The sequence below is a fragment of the Symphodus melops genome, assembly GCF_947650265.1.
Source record: "Symphodus melops genome assembly, chromosome: 6".
In the NCBI taxonomy this organism is placed as follows: domain Eukaryota; kingdom Metazoa; phylum Chordata; class Actinopteri; order Labriformes; family Labridae; genus Symphodus; species Symphodus melops.
In genome coordinates, this window is record NC_136696.1 from 16,786,150 (window position 1) to 16,806,716 (window position 20,567).

Sequence of the window (20,567 nt, forward strand, 5' to 3'; positions counted from 1 at the left end):
AAACAATAAAAGACAACATTCATTGACTATTACTTAATTGCAAGTATAAACGTGTTAGTTGAACTGCACATGTACTGTACACCAAAGCACCAGATTATCTTTGGAAACTTGCCTCTTGTATTATCATGTGAATGTGGCTCACTAACACAGATCCAACAGGTCAAGACTTTTCTCTTGATCTGGCTGAATACTGGTAATTGATCTTGATTGCATTATTAATCAGGGGAAACAGATCTATGGATCAGGCCTGGCTCTTTCCACTGTCTGTTGTCACTGAGCTTGAATGTGATCGTGCTTATTAGTTTTCAGAATTCATTAACCCACACTGACCTTCATATAAATGGACTCTAGAGAGCGACACACACATTGTTATCATAACCGCACTTCTCTATTGTGTGTTTGTGTGCCTGTGTCAAGTATCATATTACTACATCACACCTGTGAGTGTCTGAGGCTCAGTAAACCATGTGCAAAGCTGAGCTCATTATTAAAGTCTTGACGTGCTTCTGTACAAATATCAGACACACACTCAAAGTTATCATTTATTTTCTTAGTCGTTAAAATCCCCACAAAGTATTCTGTTACATGTATCAAACCTAAAAAATCACTTTGTCTTTTTTGAGTACCTAATCTTCCAGTGAAGAGAAAGGAACGCAGAAAGTGCTGAGTAAATATTTCTCCGCAAATCATTGTTTCACTTATTATGGATCAAAGTTTCCATTCTTTTTTATGATGGAATATTGAAAAGTAGATACATTCTACATTCTTGTTTTAAATATTGAAAGCTTTGGGAAACATTTCCCTTAGAAAGCATTTTGTTACGTTCCTAACAGCAGTGTTGGTCAATTACAGACATCAGACCAAACATTATTACAATCTTATGATCACCATGATCATAACCGGCTGCTGATTATGAATATTGTTCTTAAACATCTGACTCTGTAATGTGCAGAAACTGTGTTTGCTTTCAGGGCAGACTGGTCTGACTTTTCTATTTGACCACATCAGTAGAAATTTGGCATGAAATGTTTTAAAGCTAAATAGAAAAAAAGAAAAGTGATTGGCCAGCATAAAAAATAATAGATATTCTTTATTTTATTTGACGAGTTAACACCATTGTGACATATACAGTAATTTTTCAATTAAATGTATGTCATTCATTTTAGTTCGTTCTATTCAAATCTAATAGAAAGATGGAGGCAGAAATATAGAGTCTGACTTCTGTTTGAGTATATCAAAATTGTGGATTATGATTGTGGATGTACAAAACAATCATATTACAACTACCATTGCTACACAATGCATACAATCTCTCTCTCTCTCTCTCTCTCTCTCTCTCTCTCTCTCTCTCTCTCTCTCTCTCTCTCTGTCTGTATCTCCCTGTTCCCTCCTTTTAGGTAGCAGCCATTTCTCCAGCTGGAATCGGGGCCTTCAGCAAGTCTTTGTACATAAAAACAGCTGAGTCCCGTGGGTATAAACACACACGCACAAACACTTGCAGTATGATTTAAGAAAATACATTTGAGTTTTTGAGGTTGTGTGTACATTCATTTATGTTTGTCTTTCTACAGCTCCTGGTTTGGTGACCAACTTGACAGCATTTGCTCAAAGCCACGCCTTCGTCATGGTTACATGGTTCCTACCACACCGCATCAATGGCCTGATCACAAAGTTTGCTGTCAAGGCTAAACACGCTCGTACTGGGCAGACTGTCCGTACACTGGAGGTCAATGCAGAGGACATCATGACCGGAGCACTTCCACACTGCAATGTACTTAATTATACTGTTGCCCTCTGTCATAATTCTATTTCTGTAGTTTGTTTTTGGTACAAACCATAGATGCTACCAAAGCAGAGTGTGAACAAAACAGTAGAAGCTGCATTGTTTTCTCATATACTTTTCTCTATGTGTATGTTGTGTATGATCATGAATGTTTAGGATGCAGCAGACATCCTTTCCCGTGCAACTCCCAGTCCCTTTGAGATAACAGCGTCATCAACCCCCATCACCCTCTCAGCTGTACCCCCTGCTGCCTCGTGGAGTGTCCCCATATCAGTGGGAGTTGATCAGCTACGACCTTACACTGCATATCTATTTGAGGTGTCTGCCTTCACCTCTGACGGAGAGGGACAGATAGCATCCACTATGGTTCGCATGCCAGAATCAGGTATGAAAAAAGAAGCATGACAGCATTCTTTTGTGTTATTTGATTGACTGCATAGAAGTTGATTTTTACATGTTTTTGGATTGGCAGCCCCAGAAGACCCGCCGCAAAACTTTAATATATTAAATATAACATCCAGATCAATATCTGTGTCCTGGAGCTCTCCCAGCATCATCACAGGGAAATTTAGCTACATGCTCTACCTTTATGGACCTACAGGTAATTGTTAAGGATCATTCGGACTAACTCAAATGCCTTTATTAACAGTCTCTTACTCTGCATTTATTTACAGCCAAGCATTACATAATCTTGTTTTTCACTACAGGATATTTGTATGAAAACAGCACAGGAGACATGCGGTTTTCTTTTACTGGCTTGACCCCCTACACAAGCTATACAGTGTCTGTCCGAGCGAAAGCTGCTGGAGAAGTGGGTCCAGCAGCTGAGGAGGATGTAATTACACCCCCTGAAGGTGAGACCATTCTTAGAATATGTCACTGCCACATTTCCTTTTGATCTTTCAACTGGAAATTGAAAGCAAAAAAACTTTTTTTGAGTTTTGGTTTGTTCGATGTATGAATAAATATGACTTAGTCTATCTTGTTTATTTGTATGTTTGTGTGTAGCACCAAGTGCAGTGCAGGACTTGAAGGCAGTGGCTGAGGATTCAGTTTCTATCCGTGTGAGTTGGAAAAGTCCTGCCCAGCCCAATGGTCGGATCACCCAGTACAAATTGCACGTGCTGGTTGAGGAGGTCCTCCTGCAGGATATAACCCTTACCTCAATAGTAAGCCTTACATTGCACTTGGCAAAAATAGTAATACAGCAACCATGCATAAGCCTTCATGTTGATAAAAAAGTTAATTAGGTAATTACTGTATATATACACATTTTTGGGAGCATTTATCCCCGTTTTTTTACTGAATATTTAATCAAACATTCCAACAACCTGATAAATTAACATACTGCTTAAAGGTGCTTTGGCATTTTCTTATCAACAGCTTGTTTTGCAAGATTTACAAAAATAGAATTTTTGCCAATGACCTCATAGATCCCATTAGCCTGTACTGTACTTCTGTGTTTTCCACTTCCCTGAAAAATAAAAAAAAATCTTAAGTCACAGGCCCTATTTAAAAACAGCATCCATCTATATGCAAACTGCAAGCCTTGTCCGCTGATATCCACTGATTTAAGTAGATAATGTTTTAAGGGCTGATGAATCAAAAGTATTGAGTGCGCTTATACACTGTACCCAATTAGAAGAAATCAAAATCAGCAGGAAAAGTATTAATTCTACTTGTCTTCCTTCAGAACACAACTGGTATGTACGTGGATGAGACCCAACCTCCTGACGTTCCTAACAATCCAAGGCTTAAGAGGAATGCCGAGCACAGTGAGATGACATCCGGGCCGACTTTTACAGCAACTCTTTCAGACCGCAGACTGCCCACCGCGGTTACTGCTTCCCCTTTCACACGTTTCTGGCTAAGAAGCGCTGATCACATTACTAACACTGAAGCTCAACCAACTGCTGAATCCAAGATCACTGATGATTCGAGCATGACTTCAGATACTTCTTTAGCCTCTAACAGTGAACATATTCAATCTACTGTAGTGACTGCTGCATTTTCTTTTACATCTGTACCACCTGCTTCACTCCCGCCCTGGCTAACAAAGCAATCAAATGCTTGGCATGTGACCTCTGACTCCTCACCTTTGGCTTTGACCCCAGGCCAGCAACGCATATCCACACATGATGTATCTATAACAGGTCACTTTTCAACACGTATTGCAGCCGCCTCCGATACTACAGGTGGGAGAGCACACAGTACAGTAAACATCACTTCTCTTAACCCCCTTTAGCACTGATCGAAGAATTTTTATGTTTTATAATTCCTGTGTGTGCATACTGTCTTCTATAACCAATTGTGTTTGCATCAATGCTGTAGGTGTTACAGTGAGAGAGGAGGTGATGGACGTTTTGTCTGAGGAGCTTTCTTACCTGGTAGCAGATCTGAATCCCTTCACTGAGTATACATTCAGGGTCACCGCGTCTACCACTGTGGGAGAAGGTCCTGCAAGTGACATTACTGAGAAGACAAGGGAGCAAGGTAGGTGGTCACATTTAGTTGTTGCAAAACAGCAACAACTAAAAAATACACAAAATTATAAAGCCCTTAAAATATCCCTATTCATTTTCAATTTTTCATTTTGTGTATGTTGTTTAGTCCCTAGCTCGGTGCTTGAAGTGTCTTATCAAAACATCAGTTCCACATCCATACTAGTGACCTGGGTCCCACCTCTTAACCCCAATGGGCTGATCACACATTACACTGTCTACGGCCTTAACTTGCATAGTAATCAAGCCTTGCAGTGGGTTTCTGACACCACCAGCATACTGATAACAGGTAAGGTTCTGCACATGTCTATGCAGTCATTGAAATAGTTGTGATACAAGTGTGATACTAATATGCACTGTCTGTGGCTGATAGATCTGGACAAATATACCGGTTATAAGCTACGTGTAGCTGCATCTACAGCTGTCGGAGAGAGTTCTCTGTCTGAGGAAGACGACGTCTTTGTTTTTACCTTAGAGGATGGTATGTGCTCAACACAAACATGGATGATAAAAAGAAAGTTTTAGTGTCTAACAACATTATTAATGACACAGAGTTTTTACAAAGTGTGGTTACAGATTTGTTTTTTAATTACCTATTATTCAATAGGATACGATGCACCTTATCTATTCAATCATATAATTCAATTTTATTTTAAAAACTCTTCGATATTTAATTTTCAACCCATACTCAGAGCCTGACTCCCCTCCTGTGGATCTCATGGTCGACGACACCAGCCCCTCCACCGCTACATTGACCTGGTCCGCACCTGAGAAAGCCAATGGAGTGATCCAATATTACGAGGTCACGTATGAGAACGAATCCTACTTTGCGTTGATGAACACAACCTCTAACAGAGTCACTCTGATCAACCTGAAGCCATTCTCATCCTACAACATATCTGTGAGGGCGTACACGCGCTATGGGCACGGCAACCAAACATCAGACATCTTACACCTGCTGTCTGGAGAGGACGGTATGTTGATGGATGCACCCACCTTGACACACATACAAAAGCGTATAGTGACGTTATCCATTCACTTTGTCCACTTTCCTGTCGCCACAATCAGGATGGGGATGCTGCTATAAAGTGGTGTCGGTATGTTCAAGGTTGTCAATAGTATAAATGTAGGGAACCTGATACATTTTTGTTATTAAAGGGCATACCCTTTTGTCAGAAAATGAAATGGATTATGGAAATTGGGCCATATTTCAAGATAAGGCAACAGATTTTCTAACTTATTTTCTTAAGATTTGACAGAAAAGACGCATCAGCTAACTTTAGAATCCAAGCCATGTCTACATACTGTTAGCTAGCTAAAATTAGAGTTAGAAATAAAATCATGTCTTACCTGTTGACTTATGTAACAGTAATACATGTTAATGCAGGTCAGGAAAAGATTATTTATTTACCTGTGCTTGTTTTTAACAGTAGATATTTCTCAAATATTGATATATTGTTTAGCTTAGAAGTGAACATCTGTGACATTAGGCTGCAATTTCATCCTAACAAAGGGGGAAATGTAAAGAAGATAGGATTAACTAATTGGAAGCTAGCATTTGTTCATTGCTAAAATTAGCTGTTGACTTAAGAAAGCTGTAATTAGCTGATCAGTCTCAAATAAAGAAGTTATAGCTTTAAATAGCGCTGTTATCACTATTTAGTGTATTTTCAGTTGCTGATCAAATTATAATAATCACATAATTTTTTATTTTTTTTTTATTTTTTAAGATTTGTTTTTTTTGGCCTTTTTTGCCTTTATTGTAGAGGGAGGACAGTGGATAGAGTCGGAAAGGGGGAGAGAGAGTGGGGAGAGACATGCGGGAAATGGGCCACAGGCCGGACGCGAACCCGGGCCACCCGCGCGCGAGGACTGAGCCTCAATACGTGGGGTCGCGCGCACTGCCGCTGCGCCACCGGCGACCCCATAATCACATAATTAACAATAAGAGAGATTCACTATTATTATTATTATTACTTGCACACAGTAGAAAAACATTTCAGCCTCCCTGTACAAGCATAATAACTGAAGGAGATTCCTGATGTGAATGTCTGACGTGAATATGGTGAAAAGAGCAGCATTCAAGCATTTATAATGTTTATATTTGTTTCTTTTCCAGTCCCCGGCAGTCCTCCTTATGGTGCAGCTTACGAGTCGGTCAGTCCCAGTGAGGTGAACATAACCTGGCAGCCCCCTCTGCTACCTAACGGAGTGATTACCCACTACAGCCTGGAGCTTTGGAATTCAACTCACTACTTGAACTTCACCTCACCAACCAACTACCTCCACATCACACATCTGAGGAAGTATGCGCACTACCGCGTCATGGTGCAAACGCATACACGTGTTGGGCCCGGAAACTACAGCAGCGAGCCGCTAAACATCACCACACTGGAGGATGGTGAGAGGGAGAGGAAAGGGGAGGGTTTGATTTTAATTCCAGCACCCTGCATGGTTACATCATTGCTGAGCTCAAGGGTGTCTGATTAAATCTGACTTTTCTCTCCTCGTTTCCTCCTCACATTTCTCTGTTTCAGCTCATGCTAACAATGTTACATAACAGGTTTTTGTCACTGCCTGGCACTCGTGTCTTCCATCAGGACTGAGCAGTGCAAACAACAGAGTCATTAAAACTAAACAGTCTTTCTTTTCAGAGCAGTTTTCTCTCTGGTTTGGTCCTGAGAGCGAGGTTCTTATTTGCCCTGCACAAGCATTTAAAAAAATCACTCATCACTTCAGTTTCTTTTGAAAAGGTCAGTCTACAGTCTGCTTTGTGTTATTGGAAAGTCTTTCTCCTGCATCTCAGCTCCAGACACACCACCTCAGTTCCTCCTTGCAACAAAGTTGTCAGACTATGAGGTAGAGTTGTCATGGCAACCACCATCTGAAGCCAACTCAGAAGTACTCTACTACATAGTCAGAGTTTGGTGAGTATCCTAACTCGATCATCTTTGCAACAAAAAGAAAATGATGATAACACATCACAACATAAATGCTTTCTCTCTTTGTCAGGAACGAAACTACTGAGCTGTGGCAGAACGTAACTCAGACATCTGTGGTTATTAATGTAGACTCACAGAGCCGCTACAACGCTTCTGTGTCCAGCTGGACCAGGCTCGGAGACGGCGGAGTTCTGATCTACATCAGCTTTACCACCACTGAAGCAGGTGTTTTATGCTGTGTGAAAAAGTTTTACAGATAGCTTCATCATCCACACAAAGATTTGTTCTCACTTTCTGTCATATCTCCTGCCTTGCAGAACCATTTGACCCCCCGCAGAATGTGACTTTCGTAAATGTGACCGCCTCCTCTGTCACCTTGCTGTGGCATCCTCCCACTGAACCCAATGGCATCATTGTACACTACTCTATTTTCTACTCTGATAACAACACTGTGAATATGCAGGTGGGTCACATATGGCCCAATTAAGCTGGACTAATCAATACTATTGTATTTGTATTATGATTTAATATATTTGTCTTGTGATACATGTGTTAAATTAAGACTTAACAGTTCTTCTTCCAGAGGAACTTTTCACGATTGACCGATATTTTTTTTTTTTTTTTTTTAAATAGAAAGTAAGATCTGTATATGTTTTAAAAACTAAGGAAGAATATTAATACCAAAGCAGAGCTAAAAGGAGAGGATGCAAAACTTCCATTTGTTAGTTAAACCTAAAAAACACCAATCTGAATCATAATGTACTTTTGACGAGAGGAATGTGTTAAAAGCTAACTGAAAAGCTATGGGTTAGTTGAAGCTAATTTCAAAAAACACTTAAAGAAACAGATAGTAAAGTGGTTTGTTATGCAGATTCCCATTGATCAAAATATCAGTACTGACTTAATTGAGCTAAATTACTTACAGGATGAACTCTTTAATGCTTTAGGTAGACCAACACATAAACAAGAGAAATTGTTTGATTTTCATTTCATATGTAACCTCTCTGTATAAAAAAACTCTTATTAAAATAGTTTGTCGTATGTAAGATTTACCATAAGGGTCTTTTTTTTTTTTTTTTTTTTATCTGCAGAGAGTTCCTCTTTCAACTTTAGCTGCCTCGGCCCCTCCTGGTTCAGCCCTCTCCTACACTCTGACCCAACTGGTTGGGGGCACAAACTACTCCCTGTGGATGACGTCCAGCACTGTACAGGGGGACGGAGGGGTCCAGAGCGACCCGATAACAATCTTCTTACCAGAGGACGGTCAGTCATTCAATCAAACATTAACATAAAACTACATATAGTTTTACAAATCAGCTAAAAATAAAGAGAAATAAAAATGAAGTGCTGCATTAAATTACACTCAGATGATTGCTGCACACAGTGACTTAGAGTCTCGCTGGTCACACGTCTGCACAGTTTTTCCAAAACTCTTAAACTTCCTCCTTAAAATTGCATAAAGACGATGGAGCTTTCAGCTTGCTAGTTATAGGAGAAAACAGTTTGTCAAACTGGTTCTATTTTTGTCAGCCTGTGACACTTTGCATCAAAGACAGCCAGTTTGTTTACTTTTACCATGCATGATGAAAGTTCAGATGAATTAATCAAAAGAGATAGCGGAAAAGAAAAAGAAAGAAAGGGCAGAACCATTATATCATGTCATACGGAAACAACATCTTCATGCACTTTAAGAAAGGTTATTCTACGACATTGCTGCAATTTTATTGTTACAGTGGAAACTCAAATTTGAATAGCATGATTTTTAGTCATTTAGCCTTTTGCATCCTCAGAGTAAAAAGTAAAGTGAAAATAAAGCTAATCATTTTGTTTTTATGTAATTTTGGGAAAAATGGTGAAGACAGCTGCCACAGACTTTGTCACATATCTGTATGTTGATTTTAGTTTTTTTTGCTTGTGAAGTATTCTCTGTCTCTGAATGATTACTTGTCATACTGACTCTGTATCTCTGCCTGTGCTCTAGCTAGCTGCTCAACTCTCAGCCAAGTATCGGAGCTCCAGGACACCTTGTCTCTCTCGTTCTGCCAAGCCCAGCGGGGGCTCACTCCCCTGGGCTCAGACCCCCACACACACCCGACCCCTCACATCCACTCATTCATCATTTTTACCTCCCTTTTCCCTTCATCTCCCCTTTTCTACCTTGTTTACCATGTGTTATTTTTGGAGACACCAAGACAATGAAGAGGCTGAGTATTTTCTCTTCAACTGCTCTCTCACCTTTTGTAAAAGTTTCTCTTCAAATTATTCTGAATGTCTCTGAAGGAGATGTTAAATGTACTTGATGTTGTTTTCATGACTGTTAACTGTACTGTTTCCAACTATATTGTATTTTTCCCTTTTGTTGCTGAATTAATGCCATGCCTTATTGTTTTACTTGATGGGCTGTTGTTTGTGTTTTGTTAATCACAACCATGATAATGACGTTTATGACTGGTGTGCTGTTCGTTTCCCATAAAGTGTCAACAGTGTGTTGGTTGATCGCTTTCCTAATTTACATACTCATAATAGGCTTTTAACCAGCATTCCTGCTTAGGTTTATTAATAGTAACAGTGGTTTACTTGTCTCCCTTTTCAGTGCCAAGTGACTCGGTCAAAAACCTGACGGCTCAGATCTTCAGCTCTACGGCCATCATTGTCAGTTGGGACCCTCCCCTTGAACCCAATGGCCGTCCCTACTACCTGCTCACCTTACAGGAGGCCGGCATTATCCCAAATGTATCCATCCAAGGGGCCCCAGCTGTCAACAAGACCATCAAGCATACTACGAGTGACACTGTCTTCCTATTCACCAGACTTAGAAAGTATTTCCCTTATGTGTTCACTGTTACCCCTGCAACTGGTGCTGGCCCTGCCTACAACCATACCAGCACAATGTACCTAAGAACAGACGATGATAGTAAGTTTATCAACAACACACGTCATCCGATTGTGTTTTATTCTGTCATTTATTTTGATACCGACATGTCTCTATGTTCCTCAGTTCCTAGTTCTGCGCCATTGCTGGTATCTACCAGGAATCTGTCATCTTCCTCCATCAAAGTGGTCTGGAAGCGCCCTCTGGAGGCCAATGGCGAGATAACTGAGTATACCCTAACTGTCTTTGGCCCAGGAGGATCCAACACAACACAAACCTCCAGCCCTATGTTCATTCTTACCAACCTACTGCCATACACTGCTTATAATCTCACTATTACTGCTGCAACTCGTAAAGGCTCAGGACCGAACCTGCTGCTGCAGCTGCACACTGATGAAGGAGGTTTGTTGAAAAGGAATGTATTTAATTTAGATCCTACTGAGATAGTATTTATCTATGCAGTGATGTTTTAATGTACGTTCTTCCTTTTAGGCCCCATGTCCCCTCCTCGTAACCTGACTATTTACAACCACACTGCAGTCTCTGTGTGGCTGAGCTGGGAGCTGCCCTTGGAGCCCAATGGAGTGGTGATACAGTATGGCTTCAGGATCCGAGACCTCATCACACACACGGTCACACACAGGGTAATGTTAATTTCACACACCGAAAGCTACTCCACAATAATACCAGCACACACACTGTCACACTCTTCAGAGCTTCACTCAGTAATAGTACACACTGGCACACGGAGGGTAGCTCTAATTTCACACCTCTGATACCATTCAGCTGTATTATTACACACACACAGACACACGTGTGCTTATACAATTAGATGTTATCGACTGAATTACCACTGGATGATTTAATCTCCTATCTCTGTGATTTCCAAGGTGGGGCGTAGGACCCCTTGGGGTGGCCCAGAGTTATGACAGGGTTATGACAGACGTTTTTCACTTTAAGTAAAGCATGACAAATTTTGGTAAAGGACTTCCAGGTAAATGCAAGGCTGAAAATGCATTAATACCAGACACCACAAATTATGAAGATTCATGGTACAGGATCACATTTCAATTGCCAAAAGTGGGCCGTGCAAAATAAGTTTTTAACCACTGTCCCATGTGGCATTTTTATCCATTCGTGTGTGTGTGTGTGTGTGTGTCTGTGTGTGTTTTTACAAATATAGAATTCCTCAGGTCCTTCAACAACAGAATATCTATCAGGGTTTAGGCCTCATAGCTCCTATGAGATCAGTGTTTACAGTTATACCAGAGTGGGCCATGGGAATCAGTTCAGCAGCCCGGTGACCTTCACCACTAATGAGTCAGGTAATGTATACAACTTCTGCTGGACACACAACCAATGTCACCGAGGTGCTAAAAAAAATGTCCAAAGTATTTTCAAATCAACGTAAAATAACCCTTTTATATCAATACTGTCACATATTTCTGACATCTAAAAATAAAAAAAATGATAAAATAAGAATTGATAATAAAAAAATGTCCCATAATGGTGTATAGATGTGCCACCACACAGCCACTAAGTTCTGTTCCTTTCAAAGAGGATGCAAACTAAGTGAATGGAAAGTTTAAAGACATCTAAATTAAAAACACAATTGTTTTTAATTCTACAATCTATACCGGAGAAGTTAAGTTTGTAAACTAATTAAAAGGTGGTGAGTCGTGAATGTTAGTAAAAATGCCCCTGTCTCACTTCTCTGTGTTCAGTGTCTGACGCTGTGGGTAACCTGTCTTGCTCTGGTGTCAGCTGGGATTCAGTTCATCTGTCTTGGGAACCTCCAGCCAACCCTAATGGGGAGATTCTTTATTATGAGATTCTTCTGGAGGTAGACTCACAGCCACATCAGGCTCCCGTACCAGAGTACACAGTGATGGGTCTTTTGCCAGAGCAGGAGTATGCACTCACTGTGACTGCAGTGAACTCTGCTGGACCTGGAGACAGTGTCAACTGTACTGCCTCCACTCTTTCTGAATCAGGTAGCAAGTCTAATATGATGTGCAGCATGTTGGGTTCTGATTCCTAATAAACATTTATGAAAAAGAAATACTCAAATCAATCTTCTTTGTCTACTTCAACAGCCCCTGCTGCCCCTCGCTTCCTCACCATCTCTCATATCACAACAAACAATGTGACACTTCAGTGGGCGCCGCCGCTCTCTATTCCAGGCCTGCTGAAAGAGTACCACATCATTGCACAGCTGCTTTCCACTGTTTGTGAACCAAACATCCTGACTACTGCACAGCCAGACCCAGAGGACGAACTGACCCTAGACTGTGTGGACTCTGAGACCTCAGTGTCGTTGAATACTTCAGATAGTGCTGAAGAGAACCACAGAGTCACACTTCAATCACTGGCTAAATACAGATACTACCGCTTTAAAGTTGCAGCTGTGACCAACGCTGGGGTTGGAGAATATACAAACTGGAACTATGCACGCACCCTGGCTGGAAGTAAGAACACAGCAGTGGTGATGTGACCTTTTTCTGTTGCCAGGGGAGAATTGCTTATTAGTCTTACTGTATCTGACCACTTCTGGTATTTCAAAGTATGCAAGTCTGTGGTACTTTGACTTGGAAGCTGGAGAAATATCTCAAACTAATGACGATTGTTTAATGAACGTTTGTTTATTTAATTTAACAATAGTGTTTAAGCTCATTAAATCTTAATGTGACAAAAGTCACAAAGTGCTTTAAATGGATAAAACATGCATGTAGTTTGGAAAATGAAACCTTTGCTAGATAAGATAAAAAAGTGAAACGCTCAGAGCATTAAAAAGACGTCTAAACAGATGTGTTTTTAACGTGTTCATTAAAGCATCCATAGCCTCTGCAGGGCACTCATTACCGTTCTGCGCTTGTCTTCTCTTCTCCGTCAGACCCCGATGCCCCTCCTCGTGACCTGAAAGTGACCCGTACCTCCAACAGCCTTCGAATAGAGTGGGACACTCCAGCAGTTCTCTCTGGACCGACCTCATATCTCGTGCAGGTGAATTTTAGTTTTGAACTTTAGTTTTTTGTACAAAATAGTCAATGTGCAATTACTCCAACTCTCCTCATTTAATACTAATTCTTTGCGTGAACTCAAATTTGTTTCCAGGTTGATGGTCCTGATTTGAACGTCTCAACAGTTCGAGCTCCAGGAGAGATGATGACCATCATTGTGACTAACTTAACTGCTTTCACTCGATACTTTGTGACTATCACTGCCTTCACTGGTCCCCTGGAGCATGCTGCTGGGGATGGGAAAGCCATCGGGCCGATTGAGATTCAAACACTGGAGGAAGGTATGAAGACATTTAATGGTTGTAGCACCGTCCAACATATCAATATGACCAAAATCTAAAACGCTTTAAATTTTTGTCTCCTATTAATTCTACTCTTTACCCAGAACCCAAAGACCCTCCCAAGAATGTAATCTTATCGGTTATCCCAGAGGAAGTGAACCGTGTGAAGGTGACTTTTACCCCTCCAGAGGAGCCCAATGGAAACATAACTGACTACTTTGTGTATATCTATGAAAAGGACCGCCTGGTGAAAAACACCAGCCTTAATATCACACAGAGAGATCCAAACATGCTTACTGGAGTCATAGAGGGCCTGAAGGGAGGACACAGCTACAGTATACAGGTGAAGAACACACACAAATTACACACATACAGGCATGCACATTCAGATTTACACTCATTTGATGGACTGCCAAAGGTGCAGAAGAATCAACCTTAAGTTACAACCTTGCCCTTTTATATAAATAGTCCTGTTTGGTTGTTTGTTCTGTCTGTAGATATCAGCAAAGAACGGGGCCGGTAGAAGCCCACCCAGCCCACATGTCCAGATCACCACAGGGATCAAAGGTAAAAGTCTTTTATGTGTCCTCATTATGCAACCATGTTGTTTCTCTCTTTCATGTTACAACAGTGTCCAATAGTTAAAGAATTCCCACAGAACGGCACTTTTAGTGCAGCACTGTGTTGGCCTGCTCCGACACAGTACTCCGAGTAAAAGTAGTTCAGTTTTACCCAGATGTGTGCTGTAGATGTACTGGTATTGTTTTTCTCTGAGTCGTCTGATCAGGTCTGTTTCTCAGGTTTCAGACCAAAGGCACAGCTTCACGCATAACACCTTCATACTATTTCCTTTGTGTGTTCCTGCGTGTGTGTGTTTTTTTATTCATGTGTGCGTGCGCTCCTCTGTGTTCACACGTGCGTGTTTTCTAGCACCGGCCAAGCCAACCCAAAGACCCCAGGCAGTGCTGGGCCATGGAGGGGTTGCTATGGTAACCCACAGGAGTATCACCATCCGCATGCCTGCCTGTTTCTATAGTGACGACAATGGACCAATCACAAAAATCCAGGTCATCGTAGCCGAGTCAGGGGGTATGACTCTTCAAAAAACATTGACAGCTATCACTTTTAGTTGAATACACTTGGGTATTGGTTGTGTTTGAGCTCAAAGCCTCAAGCAGAAACTTGTCTTACAGTACGATATCTGTTCTAAGATTAAGACAAAATGAGCAAAAGCCAAAGGGCTTAACGTCAGCAGACATTTGACTCACTCCCCCTCCAATACCTACCCTCTTTTACTCTCCTCTCATCACAGTGAAGGATATCCTGAACCTGACCAACTGGAAGAATGCTTTCCTTTTTCGTCCTGCCCCATACCTGACTGACAAGGGGTTCCCCAACCCGCCGTGTTTTTTGAGGGACGTGGCATCACACACGGATACACATGACAGAGGTGGTCACATAGTGTCCAGAGACATCTGGCCTAAAGTGAGGTTCAATCACACAACGTCAGGAACGTATGTGATCGGAGGGAACGATGACTGCTTGAAGGAGAACAACACTGACAATTTGTGCAATGGACCTCTGAAGCCAAACACAGTCTATGTGTGAGTGCACCACACACTCAACAGCCGATAAAATGTTGTACATTTATGTATCATATTCTCATGCTGACAATAAATTGTTTTTGATCAGGTTTAAATTTAGAGCAACAAACATTGATGGCCAATTCACAGATTCTGAGTACTCGGATCACGTCAAAACTGCAGGTTTTTATATTCAACCCTTTAATACTCTACATTAAAAAGTAAGACAATAACCTGTATACTTGTATCACCTTTAGTTTATCTTTGTCTGTGTTGTGTGTATTTCTTCCCGCTCTTTGTAGCGGACGGATGGCTGACCAGAGATGAGCAGATCATTCTTGGTGTTCTGCTCTCCTTCTTCTTATCTGTTTTACTCATCATGATCATCTGTGGCTCAGTCAAGTAAGATAGGATCAGACATTCATTGATTTGCCAACATTATTACATTGCATTCAGTACAAATATACAAACGTCTATTTCATTACTATCAAAAACCAACTGCTTTTTTCTCATAATGATTTTTTTTATTAACCTTGTAATTAATAATTCTGCTTTATTGACATGTCAGGATCCATCAGCGCAAGAAAGAGGGTGGTACTTATTCACCCAGAGAGGCTGAGATCATAGAGACCAAGTGTAAACTGGATCAGCTGATCGCTGTGGCAGATCTGGAGCTGAAACAAGAAAAACTCAACCGGTGTGTGTTTCACTTTCATCTAGAGTGTGTAACTTTATGAAAAATAAAACACCGTTTTCTGCTGCCAAACAGCTTGGAACAGCTTACATCGATTCTGTAGCTCCAGACAAAATCTTATTCTCATAGAAAAAAACATTGTCTCTAGTCTGCAGTCGACTTGATATGCACTCCTTTCAGCGTGACATTTTCTCGAGTTGTAGTTAGTGCAGAAAATAGAGGCAGCAGCACTGTAAAACAACACAGCATCCCTGAAGCTTTTTAAAGTTTATCCAGTTCTCTGCAGAACAGACGCCCTGTCTACAGCTCCCCAACAACCTCTCATATAACGTCAGTGTCACAGCTTTTGTTCTTTTTTTATACACAAGCTGTTGAACTGTTAACAGGTGCAACAAGCACTAAAGCAAGAGGCAAAGACAATTTCAGTGTTGATTTTGGTTTTATAAAGCCCCTCCACCCTGAAATAGAGAATGTAGGCACTCCTGAAAAGACCGTCTGTTAATACGAGCATTATAACAATTTTATATTTTCATTAACCACCATGATATAATACACAATATGATGGATCAACCAGTGATTATATGACGCTTTCTGAAACCTTCCTTCACCCACTTCTGAAGATTAGCCTCATAATGAGAACCATAAAAACAAACTAAAAATAGAGGGGTCTATGTAGGTGTGAAATGTGAAGAAATGGATTCACTAAAAACATAAAACCCACAAGAGAGAGCCTAAGATATGATACACAAAATCAAAGTGTTTCGTCTTGTCAGATAACTCTCCCTTATCTCTTTTGTGTAACAGCCATATACTGTGAGCACCTTGCTTTGGCAAATATGCATCTGTTTTTATTCAATAATTTGCTCTGTTCCACTTGTCTTAAAGCGAAGCTCGTTGGTTTTTGACAAAAGCATGTTGTGCTCACATTTAAGCTGCTTCACCTGTCTTAAGTTCACATTAACACTGTACATACCGCCTTCTTAACACAATGTATGGTAATATAGCACTTGTCTTCTTACTCGTCACATTTGAGGCAAATATCTTTTCAAGCACAACAACTTTTGCATTGACTTGCCTTGGCTTTGTTTTTATCTCACTGAGCACTTTTCTCTCACCAGGTATTCTTCCTTCTTTTTTAGGCGGAAAGAGATTTATGTGATCCAGTAAGTTGAGCATTTGGCCCGTGTGTGCATCACTTTATGCTTTCAACCTTTTATTAGCCACTCTCTGTTCCATATAACATGATCTATTTAAGCTTGTATTGTCTATCTGTGTTGTTTATTATGCCTTTGGTTGAAATTGACTGAAAGAATCGGGAACATCAGCATTTTGCCTTCAGCCTTCGACTATTCCTCCATCACTGGCAGAGATAGCAGGGCCGTGCTCACACTCCTCTCCTTGAGACCATTTTTAATTTGTTTACCCACTCACTATCTTGAAATTGCTTGGAAGGCTTAGCTATCTTCGGGAGCACCAACAGCACACTTTATCACTCGCTAAGCATCTGCGTAGCTACAAGTCCTCCGTGATGTAAAGAAAACAGTCAGGGGAAAAGTCATATGACTCATCCAAGTTAGCTGACGTTAAATTATTCCTTTAGAATGAAACATCAAAGTCAGTGCTAGTATTTAATCTCGTACAGTAATTTAAAATGTTTGAACCGGGGTGTTGAATAGTTTTGTTGAGAGACCCATGTATGGAGGTTGTAGTCCTCAGCTTGGCCCTTTGCTGCAAGTCACTCCCCTCTCTCTCCTCCCATCATCGCCTGTCATATCAAATAAAGGATGAAGTGGCCAAAGAAAACCCTTAAACTCTTTTAACCGACCCCCTTTTTGGTTCAACATATGATGCCACACATTCTTTGCAATACAAATCAATCCATCTGTCACTTATAGATAAGCCACAGTGCGGACTGTGATTATTGACATCATTTGTTTATCTTGTTTAATGTTCATTGTTTTGTTTTTTTGTGTAGGTTGCTCAGCTACCGGAAATCACTGAAGTAAGTCATCCAGCATAAAGAAAGTGAACATTCTTCAAGCACACAGAAGCTGCAGCATGCGCCTTATTGTGGTTTCATGTTGTAACTTTAAATAAGTTGTGTTGTACAGTTCTCTCTCTGTGTCTCATATTCTCTGTATTTCTGTGACAGGCCTGTGAACAAGAAGTCTTTTCTGCAGCATGTTGAGGATCTTTGTAACAACGACAATTCCAAGTTCCAGGAAGAGTTTGCTGTAAGTTTTGGCCTCTAACCTGTTAATAGAAGCTAACAGTAGAGATAAAAGAATAGAAAATTACTTAGAATTTACAAAAAGCATGAAGGACAGTCTGTTATTGGTAGAAAGGGTTCGTGAAATGAAGGAGAATGGAGTGCAGAAAGTGAAAATGCAGGAACATGATTTTAAAACAAATCAAATTAATCGAGAGAAAAAACAAAAACAGCACATGCAAAAAGTTAAACCTAGCCTAGTCTGAAAATATGTATTGCTTTATTATCAATACCAAAGACATAGTCATTACAAAACACATAAGAAACTGTAGACATCTTAAACACAAACATGTACTTCTCCTGTTGCGATTTCTTAAAAGAAATTGCTTGACAACTTCTATATTAAACATTAAAATAGAACTAAACTCTTTCACTTTCTCAGTTGCTATGGTATATTTGTAAAAGTTCTCAGCAATGACGATAGCTTACCCTAGACAGCTCCTACATGAAGTGAAACACTTGAGTTTAAGTGCAGAATGCTGTAGCTCACCCCACACCTTAACACACAGTTTTTCTGAAGCTCTTTCGAAGTGGAAAGTCTTAAAATTGTGATATTATGAGTCAAGGTTTTCACATTCCACTTTGTGAAGCAAAAGAGCAAGTGGATTTGCATCTTATGTGAGAAAAAAATATATATTTAGGCAGCGCACAGAAAAAAAACAGACATTTAACAGAGCCCTTCACAAAACTAGAAATGGAGCCTCTAAATACCAAAAGAACTTTCAGAGAAATCAAAGCATTGACCTGCTTTAAGTGAAAGTTAACAACAGATACAAAATATAGTTTATTTGATCAAAATCACCCACGCAGCCATATCAATGAAGGAAATTAAAGAGAAAAACTATCCAATCAGGAAATAGACTATCTTTTTTAACACCAAGAAATATACAACCAATTATTCACCATAGGTATGTAATTGGACTTAGGCATTTTAGGAAATGTGCAAAAGTAACAGCAAAAACAAATTGATTGGAAGTGCTTTTTATAAACTGTTTTTATTGACTTGAGCCATAGTAAAAGTGGAAAACTGCATCTGTGTCTGTGTAAAAAAACAAAAACTGATGCATTATACTGTATCTTCATAGGAGCTTCCAAAACTGCTGCAGGACCTGGCAACCACAGATGCTGACCTACCCTGGAACAAATCCAAAAATCGCTTCCCCAACATCAAACCTTGTGAGTGATAAAAAGTGTTCTACAAATTGCAGTATACAAAAGTTATCTTTGCATATGACTACTTACTTGAACAACAAATGCATATTCATGTTTTTCTAATAAGCTTTTCTCACTGCACTGTGTCCAGACAATAATAACCGAGTGAAACTACTGTCAGAACCAGGCACTGCAGGCTCTGACTACATCAATGCCAGCTTTGTCTCAGTGAGTACCTGGAGGGTCGCTTCAACATTAGTCATTATTAGGTTGTGAGAGTTATTTTGAAGGCGTGAGACATTGTTGCAATCAGAGGCGTTTGTTCCTTATAATTTCCTGTCCTTTGGTGGTTCCTTCAAAAAGAGAGACTTTGTCAAAGATAATGTATTTATGTTGTAAATATAATCGCCTCTCTTCTCCTTTTCTCTATTTCCAGGGCTACCTTTGTCCTAATGAGTTCATCGCCACCCAGGGTCCTCTGCCTGGCACTGTGGCGGATTTCTGGAGGATGATCTGGGAAACTGGAACTCGCACCATCGTCATGCTCACACAGTGTTACGAAAAAGGCAGAGTGCGTCATGAGATATTTGTCACTGTTATGAAATAAGATTCAGAGGAAGTTTACCAGGAGGATTTTGTCTGCTATGAAAATCTCATGTGTGTTTGTGACATTTCAGATTCGGTGTCATAAGTACTGGCCAGAGGATAATAAGCCAATGTCCGTGTTTAGTGACATTCTCATTTCCAAAGTGTCAGAGGAAGTCTTTCCTGACTGGACCGTCAGAACCCTCAAAGTAGAAAAGGTGACAAAGCTTTAACATATTCTTTGGATGTACGTATAAACTCCCAAAAACAGACACGAAATGGACAAGTAATACTGTATTATTCCTTAATTTGCCAATTAGCCTTGTAACTAAATCAAATGAAAGCGAAATACTGCATGTGCCTTTTGTTTGAAATTAAACAGATGTGAACAGATTTGATAAATATTTGCAGGCAAAAAGCAAGTTAATCAGTTCAAATGACTGTAATGGCTGTGGGGCAAATATGAAGTTGTTTCACGTCTTTATGCTAAGCTAAGCAGCGCTAACAGCTTCAGATTTATTTTAACAGTTAGATATAAGAGTGATATTGATCATCTGATTCCACTCACTGTAATTTCTTTCTTCAATTGTGTTACATGTTTGTTATGTCAGCAAAATCTTCCTCTTACAGGTTCCATATCATATGTTTATCTAAGACAGGGAAATACATTTGTGTCATTCTAACTTCTTGTATATTTTCTTGTGTGCAGCACGGCCACTACATTTTGGTGCGTCACTTTAACTACACATCGTGGCCTGAGCACGGAGTCCCAGAGTCCTGCAGCACCCTCATGAAGTTTGTCAAAGCTGTTCGAGCCCACAGACACGACAACAGCACCATAGTGGTGCACTGCAGGTACTGTGGCAGTGACAAAAACAGACACTG

At 40.3% G+C, this 20,567-nt stretch overlaps 1 protein-coding gene across 1 annotated transcript in view; it reads left to right on the forward strand.

The window, feature by feature from the left end:
• Nucleotides 1-20,567, forward strand: part of ptprq (protein tyrosine phosphatase receptor type Q) — a gene marked incomplete at its 5' end in the record, with an annotated part of 36,396 nt that overhangs the window by 12,782 nt on the left and 3,047 nt on the right. Inside the window, 39 exons of the mRNA XM_079346054.1 lie at nt 1,398-1,467; nt 1,572-1,771; nt 1,940-2,168; nt 2,256-2,384; nt 2,491-2,637; nt 2,792-2,952; nt 3,477-3,978; nt 4,115-4,276; nt 4,394-4,573; nt 4,658-4,765; nt 4,977-5,258; nt 6,404-6,685; nt 7,091-7,211; nt 7,297-7,451; nt 7,544-7,689; nt 8,318-8,489; nt 9,820-10,140; nt 10,225-10,500; nt 10,591-10,742; nt 11,282-11,423; nt 11,823-12,092; nt 12,195-12,566; nt 12,992-13,101; nt 13,213-13,399; nt 13,504-13,742; nt 13,897-13,966; nt 14,330-14,488; nt 14,712-15,003; nt 15,092-15,165; nt 15,285-15,384; nt 15,551-15,679; nt 16,795-16,839; nt 17,652-17,678; nt 17,829-17,910; nt 19,031-19,121; nt 19,249-19,325; nt 19,534-19,668; nt 19,775-19,900; nt 20,392-20,537. Coding sequence (XP_079202180.1) covers nt 1,398-1,467; nt 1,572-1,771; nt 1,940-2,168; nt 2,256-2,384; nt 2,491-2,637; nt 2,792-2,952; nt 3,477-3,978; nt 4,115-4,276; nt 4,394-4,573; nt 4,658-4,765; nt 4,977-5,258; nt 6,404-6,685; nt 7,091-7,211; nt 7,297-7,451; nt 7,544-7,689; nt 8,318-8,489; nt 9,820-10,140; nt 10,225-10,500; nt 10,591-10,742; nt 11,282-11,423; nt 11,823-12,092; nt 12,195-12,566; nt 12,992-13,101; nt 13,213-13,399; nt 13,504-13,742; nt 13,897-13,966; nt 14,330-14,488; nt 14,712-15,003; nt 15,092-15,165; nt 15,285-15,384; nt 15,551-15,679; nt 16,795-16,839; nt 17,652-17,678; nt 17,829-17,910; nt 19,031-19,121; nt 19,249-19,325; nt 19,534-19,668; nt 19,775-19,900; nt 20,392-20,537 — 6,668 coding nt within the window. The remainder of the gene's footprint in view (nt 1-1,397; nt 1,468-1,571; nt 1,772-1,939; nt 2,169-2,255; nt 2,385-2,490; nt 2,638-2,791; nt 2,953-3,476; nt 3,979-4,114; nt 4,277-4,393; nt 4,574-4,657; nt 4,766-4,976; nt 5,259-6,403; nt 6,686-7,090; nt 7,212-7,296; nt 7,452-7,543; nt 7,690-8,317; nt 8,490-9,819; nt 10,141-10,224; nt 10,501-10,590; nt 10,743-11,281; nt 11,424-11,822; nt 12,093-12,194; nt 12,567-12,991; nt 13,102-13,212; nt 13,400-13,503; nt 13,743-13,896; nt 13,967-14,329; nt 14,489-14,711; nt 15,004-15,091; nt 15,166-15,284; nt 15,385-15,550; nt 15,680-16,794; nt 16,840-17,651; nt 17,679-17,828; nt 17,911-19,030; nt 19,122-19,248; nt 19,326-19,533; nt 19,669-19,774; nt 19,901-20,391; nt 20,538-20,567) is intronic.